At 39.8% G+C, this 15,843-nt stretch overlaps 1 protein-coding gene across 1 annotated transcript in view; it reads left to right on the forward strand.

Moving 5' to 3' along the window:
* The first annotated feature begins 11,099 nt into the window (after positions 1-11,099).
* The window catches only part of LOC135472531 (fibrillin-1-like), a 104,059-nt gene continuing 99,315 nt past the window's right edge, over positions 11,100-15,843 (forward strand). The window contains 1 exon segment of the mRNA XM_064752075.1: positions 11,100-11,447. Within this exon segment, the coding sequence (XP_064608145.1) occupies positions 11,287-11,447 (161 nt within the window). The 5' untranslated portion in view covers positions 11,100-11,286.

Raw genomic sequence — 15,843 nt, forward strand, 5'->3', positions numbered from 1 at the left:
CTATTTAACATCTCAGCGAATACAAAACCAATGTGTCCAGGTGTATTGTATAGTTCACATGCCCTATGTATGCCATGACTACTACCACAGGCGTAATAAACGTTTTGAAGGATGTCAACGTCTTATTTCATCGTAAAAAAAAATTCTAGCACAAAATTATGTTCCTGTTACCCGGTTGTCGCCTACTAGTTAGACAGTCTAAAAGAGTTTTTCTGTTACACCTCAACAAGCATACTCTCTACTAGAAGCAATTTTCACGCGTGAGGAATCAAACTAACGAATTAGAAAACATCGGAACTGCTCTAAGGTAGATTGCTCTTGCAGAAATGGTAGATTGTTCCACCCTCCTTGGAACTGCAATCTATGGCATATAGCCTCTGGGCTTCGTGGCAAGTGGGACAAGATACGTGACTACGCTCCAAGCCTATGACAGATCACAGTTCAAAGCTCTGGTTTCTCGATCCAACGCCCAAATCAGATAGGCACGGGACTTTTCACACACATGTATCAAAGCAGACTTACAGTAACAGATGCGCCTGCAAGGCACAGTATGTACTGGGCAAACCAAAGGAAGTTATTCTCAGGTAATATGAATAGTGAGTTACATCTTGTTTGTACACCCACACAACAATCTAGAAACGGAGCGCATTATAAGAGTCATTTTACAATAAGCGAAGTATCCAAATCACAGTTCAGGGCCCAGTTGTTCGAAAGTGTATTAGCTAATGCTGCTGTTAAGTAATATCTTACATTTAAGCCAAATTCAGCAGCTGGTGCAGTTGTCCAAAAGCAGAGTATAAAAAAGCAGATTAAGTTCATATTTAATATACTGTTACCCAACCATTTTTGGGCTAGGTACAAAATAGCAGACTTAACATAAAGTTAAACTTGGTGCTAAGTCTCAGTTTGAACAACCGGGCCCAAGCCGTCAACAATACATATATCGGGTGGGCATAGAAAATGGACCGTACTTTGACACTCAATATCTCCGAAACCCTCTTACGTTAGCTTCTAAAAATTTACACACTCAAAAACCATTACATCCTAAGTATACAGACCAAATCATCTTCTCGGTAGATGGCGCGCAAAACGTTTCTTCCATGAACTGATTGAGTCCGGAATCTCCTTAAGAGTAAATTTTTCCAGATGTCCTTGATGCCCGCTTTTAGTTCATCCTCAGTGAATTTTTCCGTGCGACACTTATTGACACCTGACAGGTGATTCAATGTGGGTCACTGGAACTACGTTTTTTGAGGCTATGTTTTCATTTTAAGCCTGTGTACAGACTACTCAAGCTATGACCTTGAAATTGTCCGTAAATTAACGTTCGTGTGAGCCATTTCAACTTAATCAGAATCAGATCTGGTTTGAGCATGAGGGATTCTTCTTTTAGAAACCAGTCTGGTTTTGACTACTGCGATTTCTGTTGTGAAAGAATCTGATTTGGATGAGTGTAAGAAAGACAGGCATTTCTGTACTTATCACGTGACACATTACCACTTTGGTGCCAAAATGGTTACATCAAACCCAGGTCAGGTCATATCAAAGACTTTAAAAAATGGTACTCCTGCTGCCTCGGTTGACGCTCAGTATTGAGAGGTTTGAGCAAGAAAACAGGACTGGTCGGCTCGGTGTCACTATAATGTAACTGGTTGACCCGGTGTCAGTATATAATGTGACTGGGTGGGGTGTCATGTCTGGTGTTTTTGGCATGATACTTCAGTGGCGGAAGCACTTTGACGACATGGGTATATACTGTCACAAGAACACACATTATATGTATACACACCTAATGACTCTTCGTCGTGAAATGACTGAAAAAATGTTAAGTACGAATTTAACCCGCAAGTATCCATCGTTATTGTTCCAAAAGACAGGCTTGTATTCTGGTCTCTGTACAACAACATCACCACGTGCTTCCACCCTAAACACTGCAAATGTAAAGACCGCTCTGATTTGCAAATAACTTTCCGTGTTGTTCGGAATGGCGGATGAGACCGCACGGGTTTTCGGATTGTGTTGAGACGTTTATTGTCTGTCAACCAGTGCACTATACATACATATTTACATTTCCTGTTACCTTCCGTGTTTGTATTAAAAGCCACCTCATTAGAAAACTAACCCATTTTATGCTGACACCATACCTTAATTTAATCAGCTTTATCCGATATTGAACCCTACTGTCTGTGACATCTATCATTCAGATACGTCTTTATTAATAGATTTTAACTTCATGATTTATACAGATCAATTTAAATAGAGATTATGAAACAGAGCTAACAGAACTGTATCATCACAGTTTGTTGCTTGTTAATATTATAAATTAAACACGTCTCCGTTTTGAATTTTGAATAGAATTGCCAGTTGCTGATTTAGTTGATTATCAGGCATCAGTTGATCATTTAGAATCTTTTCGCGAAACGTTTCTGTATGGACAATTGCTCTTTTGCGTTTCCGGTTCAGTTACTCACATGTGTATGAACACCTGGAGTCACCGTGACTTTGGGGCTATTGATTTTGTTGTTCAGAGTGACTAAAGCTGCAGAATTAATTGTACATATTTACATGTTAATGAAGTAGATTGGCTTAGCAATTTTTATGTGACCATATCATACAGTTTGCCATCGACGGATAAGTGCCAATCGAAGTCTAGGCAATTCAGCATTAAATCTTCATACATAACAAACAACAAATCTTCCTTTGCTTGCTGCACTTGACCTAGAATTTGCCTCAGTTTGGTTCTGATTTGCGATAATGGCAGTGCTTTTTGTCGTCAATAAGGACAGGTAGATTAATATGACACGAATTCATAGAAACCGTTTAAAATGAAAAATTAGACGTCCATTTCATTGGATAACCTGTCTTTACGTGTGCATCTGGTCAAAGCAGTTTGAAATTATGGTTCACACGCCTGACTCATCTAATTCCGCTTAACCCAGGGTTAAGGACAATATCATCATCGCTGAATACGACCGATTCAGCGCCATGATGATTGATACATGGACAGTTGGAATCAAAGCATGAATGAGATACATATTTTATTATCAATATTTTATGGACCTACAGACTTGCAGGCTATGTTCATTGAAGAAAAATGGTTTTAAAAAAATCTGATAAGACAGCGAAACGCATCCGAGATCTCTCTATACTCCTTGTAACCACCAAAGCAGTACTTGATTTTAGTCATGTGGTGAATGTTTGGTAAATTCTGTGATAACTCAGATTTGTATCATATTTTGGGGTAAGTGGCCATTTGCCCTGAAATTAACTATATTTATGTATGTATACATGTATTCTAGGGATTTAATATCATATCTAAGACTCTCGACTTCGAGGCGGACGCTTTAACCACCAAGCCACCGAAGCGGGTATTTAGTTTAACGGTATTTTACTTCTGCTGGCTTTGGTTCCTGCCCATTTGGTCCGACGCTAGTTGGTGGATACACATTCCCAGAACACATCTGTTGGTTCAAAACATATGTAACACCCGTAACACAAGTAACTGCGTGTAGGCTTAGTTTAAACGATACATGAAAAGACTGGATTTTTTTTCCAGAATATACAGTTGAGGATGTGTCATAAAATCGCTTTATCTTGGGGCGTAAAAATTGCTTTACACTATATTTTTCCTAATGCCCAAGCAGACAGCCAGGGAATAGAGTATAGCCTGCTCTGGTGACGTTAACGGTGATAGCTGTCAAATTAACTTTATTGGAGTTGGGGGGGGGGGGGAGAGGGTATAGCCGAGGGGAACTCACAACCATTAGCAGGTTACTGACAGGCCTACGTATGTGCGACCGGGGAGAAAGCGAGCAAGGGATGGACTTGAGCTCACAGCGATTGCACTGGTGAGAGAGCCGTTCGAGAATCTTAGGTATCCTCTATTACCGTTTTTGAGACCTAGGTGACAGTAAGTGGTCAACGCCGATTGTATGAATATGCTTCGGTTTACAAATTTAATGAATATGTTGCGTATATTTGTACACCACACGTGGTAAATGTCGTCAGTAACTTGCCAACTGTGAACGGTTTACCCCTGGACACTCCTAAACCACAAAAACTGACCACCAATGTAGAAGTGAAAATATTCATGTTGTGTAAATTGCATTATTTAACTTACATATCAGTTAGAATTAAACCCCAAATAACTTATTCATTCATTTATTTGATTGGTGTTTAATGCCGCACTCAATAATATTTTCACTTATATGAAGGCGGCAAGCATAATATGATGTGAGGAAACCGGGCAGAGTTTCTGGCAAACCTTCTCACGTACGACCAGAGAGCAAGCCAGCATGAGCTAGGCTTGAAATCACTGAGACCGCATAGGTGACAGAGCCTTGAGTTGCGCTACATTGCTACACTGCTACGCTAGTTACTTGTCCACGGACACCTCAAAACCCTACCTGAGGTAAAATGACATTCCTATACCTACCGTCATGAACGCAAGGAAGTACCAAAATAGGACACAATCATTGAAATAAAAACAGTCAACAGTTTTTTGATGTTGGAAAGGCCAATTGACGGCTCATGTAAAGTGACAGTATTTGATCGGTTACGCGTGACCATTCACCAACCACCTCACAAGAGTCTCTGTCTTGGTTATACTCTCTATACAGTGGTTTATATATTGCGCATGGCGTTATGTAACAACCAAATAGCACAAATAGCACAAATCTTTGGTACCTTTAACGCGTTGCATCAGTAAAAGGGACGCTACTCTTATTGTTGAGTGTTGACAGTACCTTCAAGCTTTCTCTTAATGATGTTGTCAGTAATGTTATTGGGGGTGAGGGGGGGGGGGTATATAAGGTTAAAAAAACACACGGAAATCGATTGGCTGAACTAGAAAAATCTTTGCCAAAGCGAAGACATTTATTACACCTGTATCATTGCTTTGACTGATATGTGTTCTGCTCTCATTTAGCTTCCTGCCTGTGGTTCTGTAGGAGCGCAATAAGGCATCCACCAGGGCATTGGAAATTAATTTATTCCTCTCCGTATGTTACACAGTCACCCCCCCCCCCCTCCCAACCCTCTCCCACCTTCCTCCAAAATAGATTATGGACGGATATTCATAACCCTAACTAAGTTAACTTGACAAGAGGCCGTATTTCACCGGTTATGAGTGACCATTTGCCAGTAATCACACTCTCGTCACTGCACTGGTTTTTTCTCCATGCTGTATGTCTTACTTGTATTAAGTGAGCGCCGCACACAGCAATGACATACAAACGTTTATTAACACCATTTACCATTTGAACTATAGTGAGAACTACTTCAAGCGCATGCTAGGATAGAAATTCGACGCAAATAATAATTTTTGGTATTCGCCAGTATTGTGGATGGCGCACTTACTGTGAGGGGTGTGTTAGAAAGACGGTAATTGCATTTATTGAGTAACCAACTGTGTGTATTTAGAGTATGGCGTTAAACATCAATTAAATAAACACATATATGAATTTGTTGCATGTGTTTCACAAACCAACAATGCATACATGTTTAAGTGATGACTGAGAATTGAGAACAATCGCATCTAAAGATAGTAAGCGTTCAGCCTTATGTATGAACAGACATGCTTATTAAACATATAGTGAGATTTCCCTTGACGCCAGATTTCCTGTCTGCTTCACTTACTAACCTAGAAAGGCAGAATGAACTTTAGCTTTTAGGAGGGCAAGAGTGTACAAACCACATTAACTAGTTCGACAGTTAGAGATATTAAAACTTGATTTCCATTTGAGCAAAGGTTCATAATTGCGATCCATTATCGAATTCATTGTTTTCATAGCTGTATTAAATGCCTCCGCCTTATCCGCAGCTAGGGGATCTATAAGCATCTGTTTACTACATAATCAAAGTGCTTTTATAAACATTTGCAATCAAAGAGGGACAGAGATAACTATATTTGTAGTAATGGACTACGAGGTTAAATTTGACTTTGATGTCATGCCTCGAAATCAATTGTTTTCATCATTGAAAGCTGATGACTGCGTCTCTCTACGTTCTTCATAGACCAGGTTTCTCCTGGTGGGACTATGCTTCCCCGAGGCCAGTTCTCTTTGCATTGTTTATTAAATTTGACCATCTTAAAGTATATTTTCACTGCAATTTTTGGTTGATATTATTTTGATTAAGCCGATTTATGCATTTGTTATCATTGGAAACTGGTGAGTGCCTCTTTCTATGTGTTCCTGCATACACCAGTTTTCTCGTGACTATACTTCCCCACGGCCAAGTACCTTTGCATTGGTTGATATAACTCTGATTAAGCCCATTTACGCATTTATATGAACAGTTAGAATAAAACTGTATGTGAGCATTGCTGACAAGAGGCCGAAAGTGTGACTATTTGCCGACTATCACGCTGTCATCGCTGCTTTGGTTTAACTATCTGTGCTCTCTCTCTCTTAATTTCTATAACATATTACCCGCTTTATTTACTATTCATATGTAGATAATCTCCAACTTCTGTTTATCCTATGAATGTAAAGCTGAATAAACGAGGTATACGATTTTTTTCCCCTTTGATCCTATATTTTGGGGCACATTTGTGGGACAAATATTCTCAAATACGCATATTCCTTTAGAACTGGGCCCACTTTCATAAAACCTTCGTATGTCACATTTCTCGATTCTTTTTTCGTAAAAGGCATTGTCTAGGTTAAAGGGCCATACGGCGACGTCACTTACGAGAAAAGTTACGAAAAGCTGATTTACGAGGTTTTGTGTAAGTGGCCCTTGGTGTTTACATTGTTTTGGAAATGAGTCTTATTGACTTGTAACTCATCTTCATAGCATTCTACATAATGCGAATGTTTGGAATTTCTTGTAAGATTTATAACCGACAATACCACTGACTTAAAAATGTTATCCCATGGATAGTGTTAGTTACAATTAAAGACGTACAGCATAGAAAGTAAAAGCCAGAGCATCGATGACAGTGTGAGGAGCTGAACGTAACCCATGAAATACGATCTCATGTCAGTTTATCTCGGTTAGGGATTTTATTCTAACTTTTTCATTTAACTGCTTAAATAATGGCAGCGGTGGTTAGCCTATATAAAGGGCAGTGGCGACAGTGTGAAAGGTGAAGTGCGGTCTCTGGCCAATTTACTTCAGTTACGGTTTTGAGGAAACCCACAATCATCTGCAGGTTGCTGGTAGACCTCACGTACGGCCGGAGAGGAAGCCAGCAAGAACTGCACTTGAGTTCACAGCAACCGCATTGGTGAGAGCTCGTAGGTCATTGCGCCGCGCATGACGATCTAACCACCTCGGCCACGGAGGCCCCGCGTCGTATAAGTGAAATATTCTTGAGTACGGCCTAAAACAAACAATGAAATAAAGAAAATAAAATAAATAAATAAAATAGCAAATTTACACGCCCCCTAGGCACTGATGCAGATTTGGGGAAAAATGCAGTGAGGTTTATTATAATTGCAATTTATTAGACGCCAATGATCTAGAATTACTCAAGTTGCTATGTTTGTAATCACATTTAGCACACAATAATATTACATACAAACATTTCTGTCAGGAATCAAAACTTGGACTTGTATCTTTCAAAGAAGGAATTATGACTAAAGGCATAGTTTCAGTTCTGACACTCAGTTACTGTTACATTGTTAGCATTATACTCTCCAAAAACAACTGTATACTAAATATATACACAACATGTGTACGACGTTTTTAATAGTCACTGTATGTATACATCTTGGTTGCGTATACCGAACGGCCCAGTATTTCCATACATGACGTGCGTATATCTCGGTTACTCGCCTTTGGTAGATCCCGTAAGTGTGCTGTGTGACGATTTCAGTCTATGTTTATACTATTAGGTCAAAAGTATTCCACCAAATGCCTTAAGCATTAACAAGAACAGCTAGACAAAAACCTTAACTGAAGTAAGCTGACAAGAGTTTCTCAGTTTTTTTCAGTTATACGTTCGGTGCTCTGATTTTACTCTTTATCCTGTATTTTTCTATATTAATTCAAATTTCACAATTCAGGCAACTAACCGGAAAACTAAAATGCAAATCCCCAAAACCAATTCCATTAATAAAATTAGCATATATGTTAAATATGTAAATAATTATTTAGGTTAGTGGTGACCGTGAAGCAGAGTTCTCTTGTAAGTATGAATTATCTTGTGAGAAAATTTAGATGTAAACATTTTATCTTGTGAGCTAATATGGACCGAGTGTCCAGAATCTCTGGCACGTTTTCTTCCTATAGGCTATTTCTTTTAGAGAGTCGCCTAGATTCAGCTGTCTGTGAAATCAGTCATACTCGCTAACCAAAATTGCCTTTAGCGTGGAGTTTATTTAACCGCCCGGGATACCATAATAGTAAAATACTCCACGCCCATTCCCCAGAATGCCACTTGGTTTGGAATAATTATGACGTTACCAAAGGCAATGTGTTGTTGGAGTCGAAACTAAGCTTATGGAGTTTAATTTGATAAATTGGAAAAAAGTATTCTAACTGCATTTTCGTTGTAGTAATATGGACGTTCAACATGTGAATGTGTAGAGCTTGGGTCGTTTACGTGACACTGAATAAGGGTATTTTTGTTCGCGAGTGTTACTGATTTTACAGACAGCTGAATGTAGGTGACTCGCTAAAAGAAACCGACTATAATGTTTTTTATTTCCACTTAACCCGTGGCTCGTGGCTTGTCTTTTGGCGAAGAGTCATGACCGAATAGACTAACAATATCTACTATGGAGACTAAAGGTCTTTACTGAATAGACTGAGAATTCCATTTTAGAGACTAAGAATTCGCCCTATTAAAATAAACCAGCAATCTCTAGTGTAGGAAACAAAGAAACTCCACCTAAGAGGCTGAGAATCTCCGTTGTACAGAAAGCAATCACCGTTGAATAAACGGAGAATCTCCATTGCAGAAAAATTAGCTGAATAACAAAGAATCTCCATTGTAGAGACTAAGAACCCTCCCTGAATACACGGAGAATCTCCACAGCAAAGTCCTCGCTGAGTAGCTGGGGAATCTTCATTGTAGTGAATAAGAACCCTTCCTGAATACACGGAGAATTTTCACAGTAGTGACTAAGTCCTCGCTGAGTAGATGGCGAATGTCAGTTGTAGTGACTACAAGAATCCTCCCTGAGTAGGCGGAGGATCTTCGTTGTAGAGACTAAGAGTGATCGACCACGAAAGAGCTGAAGAATCTCCATTGTAAAGACTTAAGGTGCTTGCTGAATAGATAGAGAATCTCCCTTGTAGAGACTAAGAGTGCTCGCTGAATATGAGAAACGCAACTGTAGAAACTAAGAGACTTTGCTGAATAGACGGAGAACCTCCATTGTTGAGACTAAGGGTGCTCACTGAATAGCTGGAGAACCTCCGTTGTGGAGACTAAGAGAGCTGGACCAAGAAGCAGAATCTCCCTAGTAGAGACTAAGAGTGCTCGCTGAATATGAGAATCTCAATTGTAGAAACTAATAGACTTTGCTGAATAGACGGAGAACCTCCATTGTTGAGACAAAGAGTGCTGACTGAATAGCCGGAGAACCTCTGTTGTGGAGACTAAGTGTGCTCACTGAATAGCTGGAGAACCTCCGTTGTGGAGACTAAGAGAGCTGGACCAAGAAGCAGAATCTCCCTAGTAGAGACTAAGAGTGCTCGCTGAATATGAGAATCTCAATTGTAGAAACTAAGAGACTTTGCTGAATAGACGGAGACTAAGAGAGCTGGACCAAGAAGCAGAATCTCCCTTGTAGAGACTGAGAATATCCTCATGGAATTCTCGTCTTGAAGACAGGATGAAAATATGTTTTTGTATGTAGAACGTGTTGTATGTAAGTAAGATGTTTGATGATGGATATCCTATTGGCAAAGAATAGAACTCCAATGATGCTATGGACAGAATGTATGTTCTGTTCTTATAGATATACTTATACAGGACAAAACATGCATGTGAACCATTTTCAGCTTAATAGAAAACCATTCATACGATTCTACATTTTATCTCAATAATTCTATTCTGGGCTATACCGGCGTCAAGCATTCAAATATCACTCCTTTTCCATATTTAACCAAATTACCATCATATGTGTGGGGGTGGGGGGAAGTGGTGGGACCGAGCGAGCAAAATAGCTGAATCTCCGGTGTGACAGCCAAAAAAGGGGGTACCGGGACAACCATAAACGCAGCTGTAGGAATTATCACCTAGGCTCAATGGACCACTTTCCCTCTCAGATATGTTGTTCTTAAAATGTCCTCTGCATGTGTTCTTCACGCGGTTATCTTACAAGCAGTATATACAAGCACAGCCGAAACCAGGGCACATTCGGGTCAACTCCTATCCTTAGCAAATCCGCTAAGCAAGCCGATAGAACGATAAGCCGGGCAGTTCCAGACCGGCCCTGCGAAAAAAGCCGCCTCAGGAAACCACTTTATTACTTTTCATAAACTTTTAGATTTCTGGGGGTTAGTTAAGTCCTCCTTAAAGTTAATAAAGAACTAAATAACTCATAGCCAGTCCGTATAAAACGCAGGCTTCGTCTGCAGACTTAGAAGGTAGCAAACTAATTCAGACAATATCTGCATCCATCAGTAGCAGTCGGCGGCAAGAGGAAGTCCATACTTGTGATATCCCGGTGAAACTTTATACTTTTTGACATGAGCAGATTAGTTAAGGCTCGGTTACTGTGGAGTACCAAGCTGTATACGTTGAACTTATATCCCCTGAGAAGGCTGCTGTGAGCTTGTCTACACTTCCCTGAGCTTTTAATGTGCCTCTGTCCCATGATCTTGGCGCAGAAAGGAAATCTAGGGCGTCGGGATCGGCTGGGCAGAGTTGCCTGGTAGTTCTCTCATCGGGAGGCTGGTAGGACATGCTTTAGGGAAGGGACAGCTGAAACGGACCTCGGGACGTGGCCTGCAGTTTTGAATTAACAGCATACAAGGTCCGTGTGGAATTAAGACCTGAAGAAGTTGTCTGGAATTCGTATCGGAAAAGACCTCTAACGACGCTCTAGAGGAAATTTCGCATAACAGCATCATCACTGGAAAATTATCGTTGGATAAATACTAATCTATATACTGGAAAGATGAGCCAGGAATACTCAGGCCAGTCGAGTCGCCTTCTAAAGGATTAACGCACGTCATCTTGACCGCGCATCATTTCTTTGCATCCAGTGTTATGTGTGTGATCCAACAAGTGGGTGCGTAGAAGTTTTTGATGCTGTGAACAGCGCAAGAGCATCTGTTGAAAATCCACACATCCATCATTCCAAAGAAGTTGTGATTTGTGCAATCATGGAGATTCGATCTTTATCGCTCTGTCGGTTACCAGCAGTATTTCTTGTGTTTTTGTTTTGTTTGTCCCTGACGGTTTGCTATGGGTCTCGAAGTCGAAGCTCTAGGAGACAGAGGCTGCAAGCTCTGTCACAGCTGAGTCCAGATCAAATCTTAAAGGGGTGAGTCGTTTATAAAATATATATAGTTTACCAAACACGTTAATAACCACGGAATACAAACACTAAAAGTACAACATTGTTTGTTGTCTGAAGATTTTCAGAACAAAACTGAATTTTCTCCTGCCGATACACGATAGAGCAGAAGTGGTCTGAGCATAACTGTGCCTGCGCGTGCCCGAGCGCTCAAAGGGATAAATGCTTCGAATAAAACTTTCACATGCAAGTATTCCGAAAGCAAACCCCTATTCTGAAGATTTCACAACGGCATGCGCGCATCTCTATGGCTAACATTTTATGCTTTATTTTTCTTTCATTCACATTTTTTCTTACCCTTGAAAAAATCTTAGCGTTTATAACAACACCAAACAGGCAATATACCAAAGTTAATCAGGCTGATTTTCCATTTGTAGTGCTCACATGACAAACAGCTTAGCTGATTTGGAGCATATTTAGTACAAAGTACAGCCTGCCAGATGGTCTACTTTTCATTTTGCAATAACAATTTTTAAACTGTACCACGACTATGCAAAACATTCTTGAATAAATAAATATTTCATATGTGAGCGGCTTGCCACTAATATTGGAGCTCATCCATCTCTGAACGTATACTTATGTGACGCAAGTATATCGGCGTTTTACTTTCAGTCACCTTTTGAGATATGATGTAATTGTTGGATATTACCTACATTTTTGGCGTCTTGTTATCTGACAGATGTAGGCATGTGTCAAGTACATCGCCCATTAAATGACTGACGTTAGATTCTTGCGGTTAGGGCCGAGTTTGAATTACACAAGCCATAAGGTCACATTCCTATGACTGGTAAAACTCAGACTGGTCCTAATTAGGGCTCGTGGAGCTGAGGGCCATGGAGAACACATGGGGCTGAAAACACTGGGCGTTTGCCGCAATCACGTGACCTGCGCAGTCCTGGGGTCACGCAGATATTGTTCTGTTTCACCACACCAGGCATAGTTGAGAGTACTTAGCCATTCCTCTAGTAGACCTCCACCGAGAGCAGTTTACATGGACTGAGATTAGTAAATCTTAGGTGTCAAGTCTGAAATTCGTACAACACCCGCGTAGAAAAGCAAAAAAAAGGAGGTTCCAGGACAATTCCTTTTTCAGAGCTGCTTATCCCCAGCCAAAAACAAAAGATGGAAATAGATACAGGTTAAAACATACACATTATTCATTCCAGTATTATTGTCCATATTTGCAGAAAATTAAAATTCAGCCTTTAATCTAATAGATTCCAAACTGTTTATCTACTTCAGAACCTCAGGATTGTATGTCTGCAGCGTCGGATTTGCAGTTAACCTTTCATACGATAATATAAAAGGTTGTACCATGGAGAGTAAAATAAGAGCAGCAACGATAATTATATTATAAATGTGGCGAATGGTCACACGTAACCGGTGAAATACGAATTCTTGTCCATTTACTTCCATAACTGCAAAATCATCAGCAACTTATACAACCCTCGCATCATGGCTGAGGCAGAATTAAGTAAAGAAAATGCAATGATGTTACATTGTACAGGTAATCCATTTGACGTTTCTGGTCTAGAAATTCTGAAATGCTGTGTTGTCATTGTTAACAATCGCATGAAACCAGTTCACCGGCAGAATCCTGGATGGTGCAGGAAAACAATATAAAGAACTATAAACTAAAAGAACAAAACCAGAGCAAAACAAAACGACAGTGTGATAGTTGGCAATTTGAGAATGACCATTCATGTACAAGACAGTGATACTTACGAATCCAATAGATAATATAAAACGACTACTGACTGGAGAGGAAAACCACAGCAGCGACGAGAATGAGACAGCTGGCAAATGGTCACACGTAACCGGTGAAATTCGGCTTTTGTAAATTTACCTCAGTTAAGGTTTCTTTCAAACTCGTCTTGTACATGTTTAAATAGTGGCGACTTTGAACTCCCTCACCATGAACTGAGTATAGAACTAGGTAAACAATGTGTAGAGATTACTTACAAAATTCCAGGTGTTACTTGTGGTTGGAGATAACGCAGAAGTTCTCTCTGACGTAAACAGTTGTTCTTGCCGCTACCAACCGCACTCTCACCATAAGGTTTTCTCTCATTTGTCTGCGGCGTTAAGTAGGGAGTGTTTGTCAGGTGTCTGACGAAGGATGGTGGTGTACACAACTCTCGGCATTCCCGTTTTCTCCCGCCATAAACCTAACTTTCATGGTTAAAAGTCCTTGATGGTATAGGGTTAATTGTATTTATTCATTTATTTATTTGATTGGTGTTTTGCGCCGTACTCAAGAGTATTTCACTTATACGATGGCGGCCAGCGCCATGATGAGAGGGAACCGGGCAGAGCTCGGGGGAAACCCACGACCATCCGCAGGTTGGTTAAATATATAAGACATTACAATATAGAGAGTAAAACCAGAGCTGCTACGACAATATGACACTGGCATATGATCAGAATTATTAGCGGTGGAATCCGGCCTCTTGTCAGTTTACTTCTGTTAGTGTTTTATTCCCACTGTTCATGCATAAAACGTTACTGAACATCCAGTCGACGTACACGCCCAAATTGGATGTTCCATCACTCCAGATGTGCAAAAAAGAAAGTTACAGGAAATGTAAACATTTAAGAAAGTGATGATCATGGTGGAGATTGAAGTAGAAATCTAATCGGAAATCTAAACACAATCTCAGACAGGCGCAGATGTGCATGTAGCTCGATCACACTTTAATGCAACTGTTTATATACAAATACCATACTGCTGTTGAAGAAATCATACTTATCTAGAATAAAACCAAATGCCAGAGATCGTGACTGTTCCATCAGAATCTAACCTATCGTATATAGGCCCCTTGCAGGTGTAAATAAATTGAGTTTACTCCCTGGAACATACATTTCCACTTACACTTAACTTTAATGGGAATCGTGGTCATTAATCGCAATATAAACGATTACACCACAGAGAGTAAATTAAGACGACAGCAGCAAAGGCGGCAATGTGATGGTTGGTCGCACGTAAGCGGTGAAATCAGGTCTCGAACAAAGTTCGCTTTATTGAGGTGTCAAGATGATGTACCATCAAACTTGTATGAACTGTCTTAACGCAAGCACTACAAGAAGTAGTGTCATTTTGAATGAATGAATGAATGATTATGGATTAAGGCTACTTCAACAATATTTCGCCAATGTTGTGGCGAGAAAAGAAAAAAGAACTGACCATGTTTCACTGGAGCCAACTACGGTTCCGCTAAAATGCAATAGTTACAGTTCGTGGGATGTTTCGCTCACAGGGTTGTTTAACAGTAACATGTATAATGCGAAATTGGAGAAAAGCATACATCAGTAGAATGCAAATATTCCGATGGGCACAACATGTACCTCATTTTAGCAGACCTGCACTTGCTCTTGTACTAATATATATGAAAACTATTGAAGGAAAAGAAAAGAATTCCAACCAGTATATTTGAACATATTTGTGCGTAAAATAAGAATAATCCGTATAATCCCAGAGTAATGAATACAACATGAGCGATAAGATTATCGTGTTGGGAAGTTGTGTTAGTGTCATTAGGGGCCTCAAATGCTCCAGCTAAATCAAAGGGAATGGATCCAACTCCTCAAAAAGGAAACGGACGACTCTAGTTTTCGTCTGGAAGATTCGAAAGTTAGACAATATTATCAGCAAAAAAAGGAGTTGGTCTCTGCATAAAAGGAATCGATCAACTACTCTTCGGTCCGGTATCATTATGTGACGATGGTGCATCGTGCCTGGTGTCTTCGTCGTGGCACTATAAATATAAAATATGCCGTGCTTGCTACAAGAAGACACCGTCATTATATGTGATACAAGAAGACACCGTCATTATATGTCATAAAGTGCGAGCAAGTAAATAGAAAATGCACGTAAAAAAAAGTGATGTTTTGTAAGCCCTCAAGACATCGAAAACCAAAGATCCAAGTGTGTATTGTACTCACAGAAGAAACTTAATAATGAAAGAGTTTGACACATTACCCCTCTCCAAAATGTCTAAGAATCAAACATTTGTAACGTTACTTTAGTCCATTAAGTGTATACCTTCATAAGGATACAAGGATTCTTGCTGTCTAAGAGAACCTGCTTTACAATTATAAAAAGGAAAATTGCTTGTTTTGTCCAGAAGTCAACGTTTCATTTTGTGCCATTTGTACGATCTGTGTGGAACTAGTGTGTAATATATATTATGTACCTAAAGTTTATACTATCTTGTCAACGTCTTGGATATGGGTTGCTAAAAGTGATTAATAGTTGCAAGCAAATTGCAACAACTAGTACTGAGATACAGAGTTTTAATTAACGACAACTGATATACCGGTACATGTACTATTATGAATCACACTGCCATCGCTAATCGGGTTT

This window comes from Liolophura sinensis, chromosome 8, assembly GCF_032854445.1.
Source record: "Liolophura sinensis isolate JHLJ2023 chromosome 8, CUHK_Ljap_v2, whole genome shotgun sequence".
Classification (NCBI taxonomy): domain Eukaryota; kingdom Metazoa; phylum Mollusca; class Polyplacophora; order Chitonida; family Chitonidae; genus Liolophura; species Liolophura sinensis.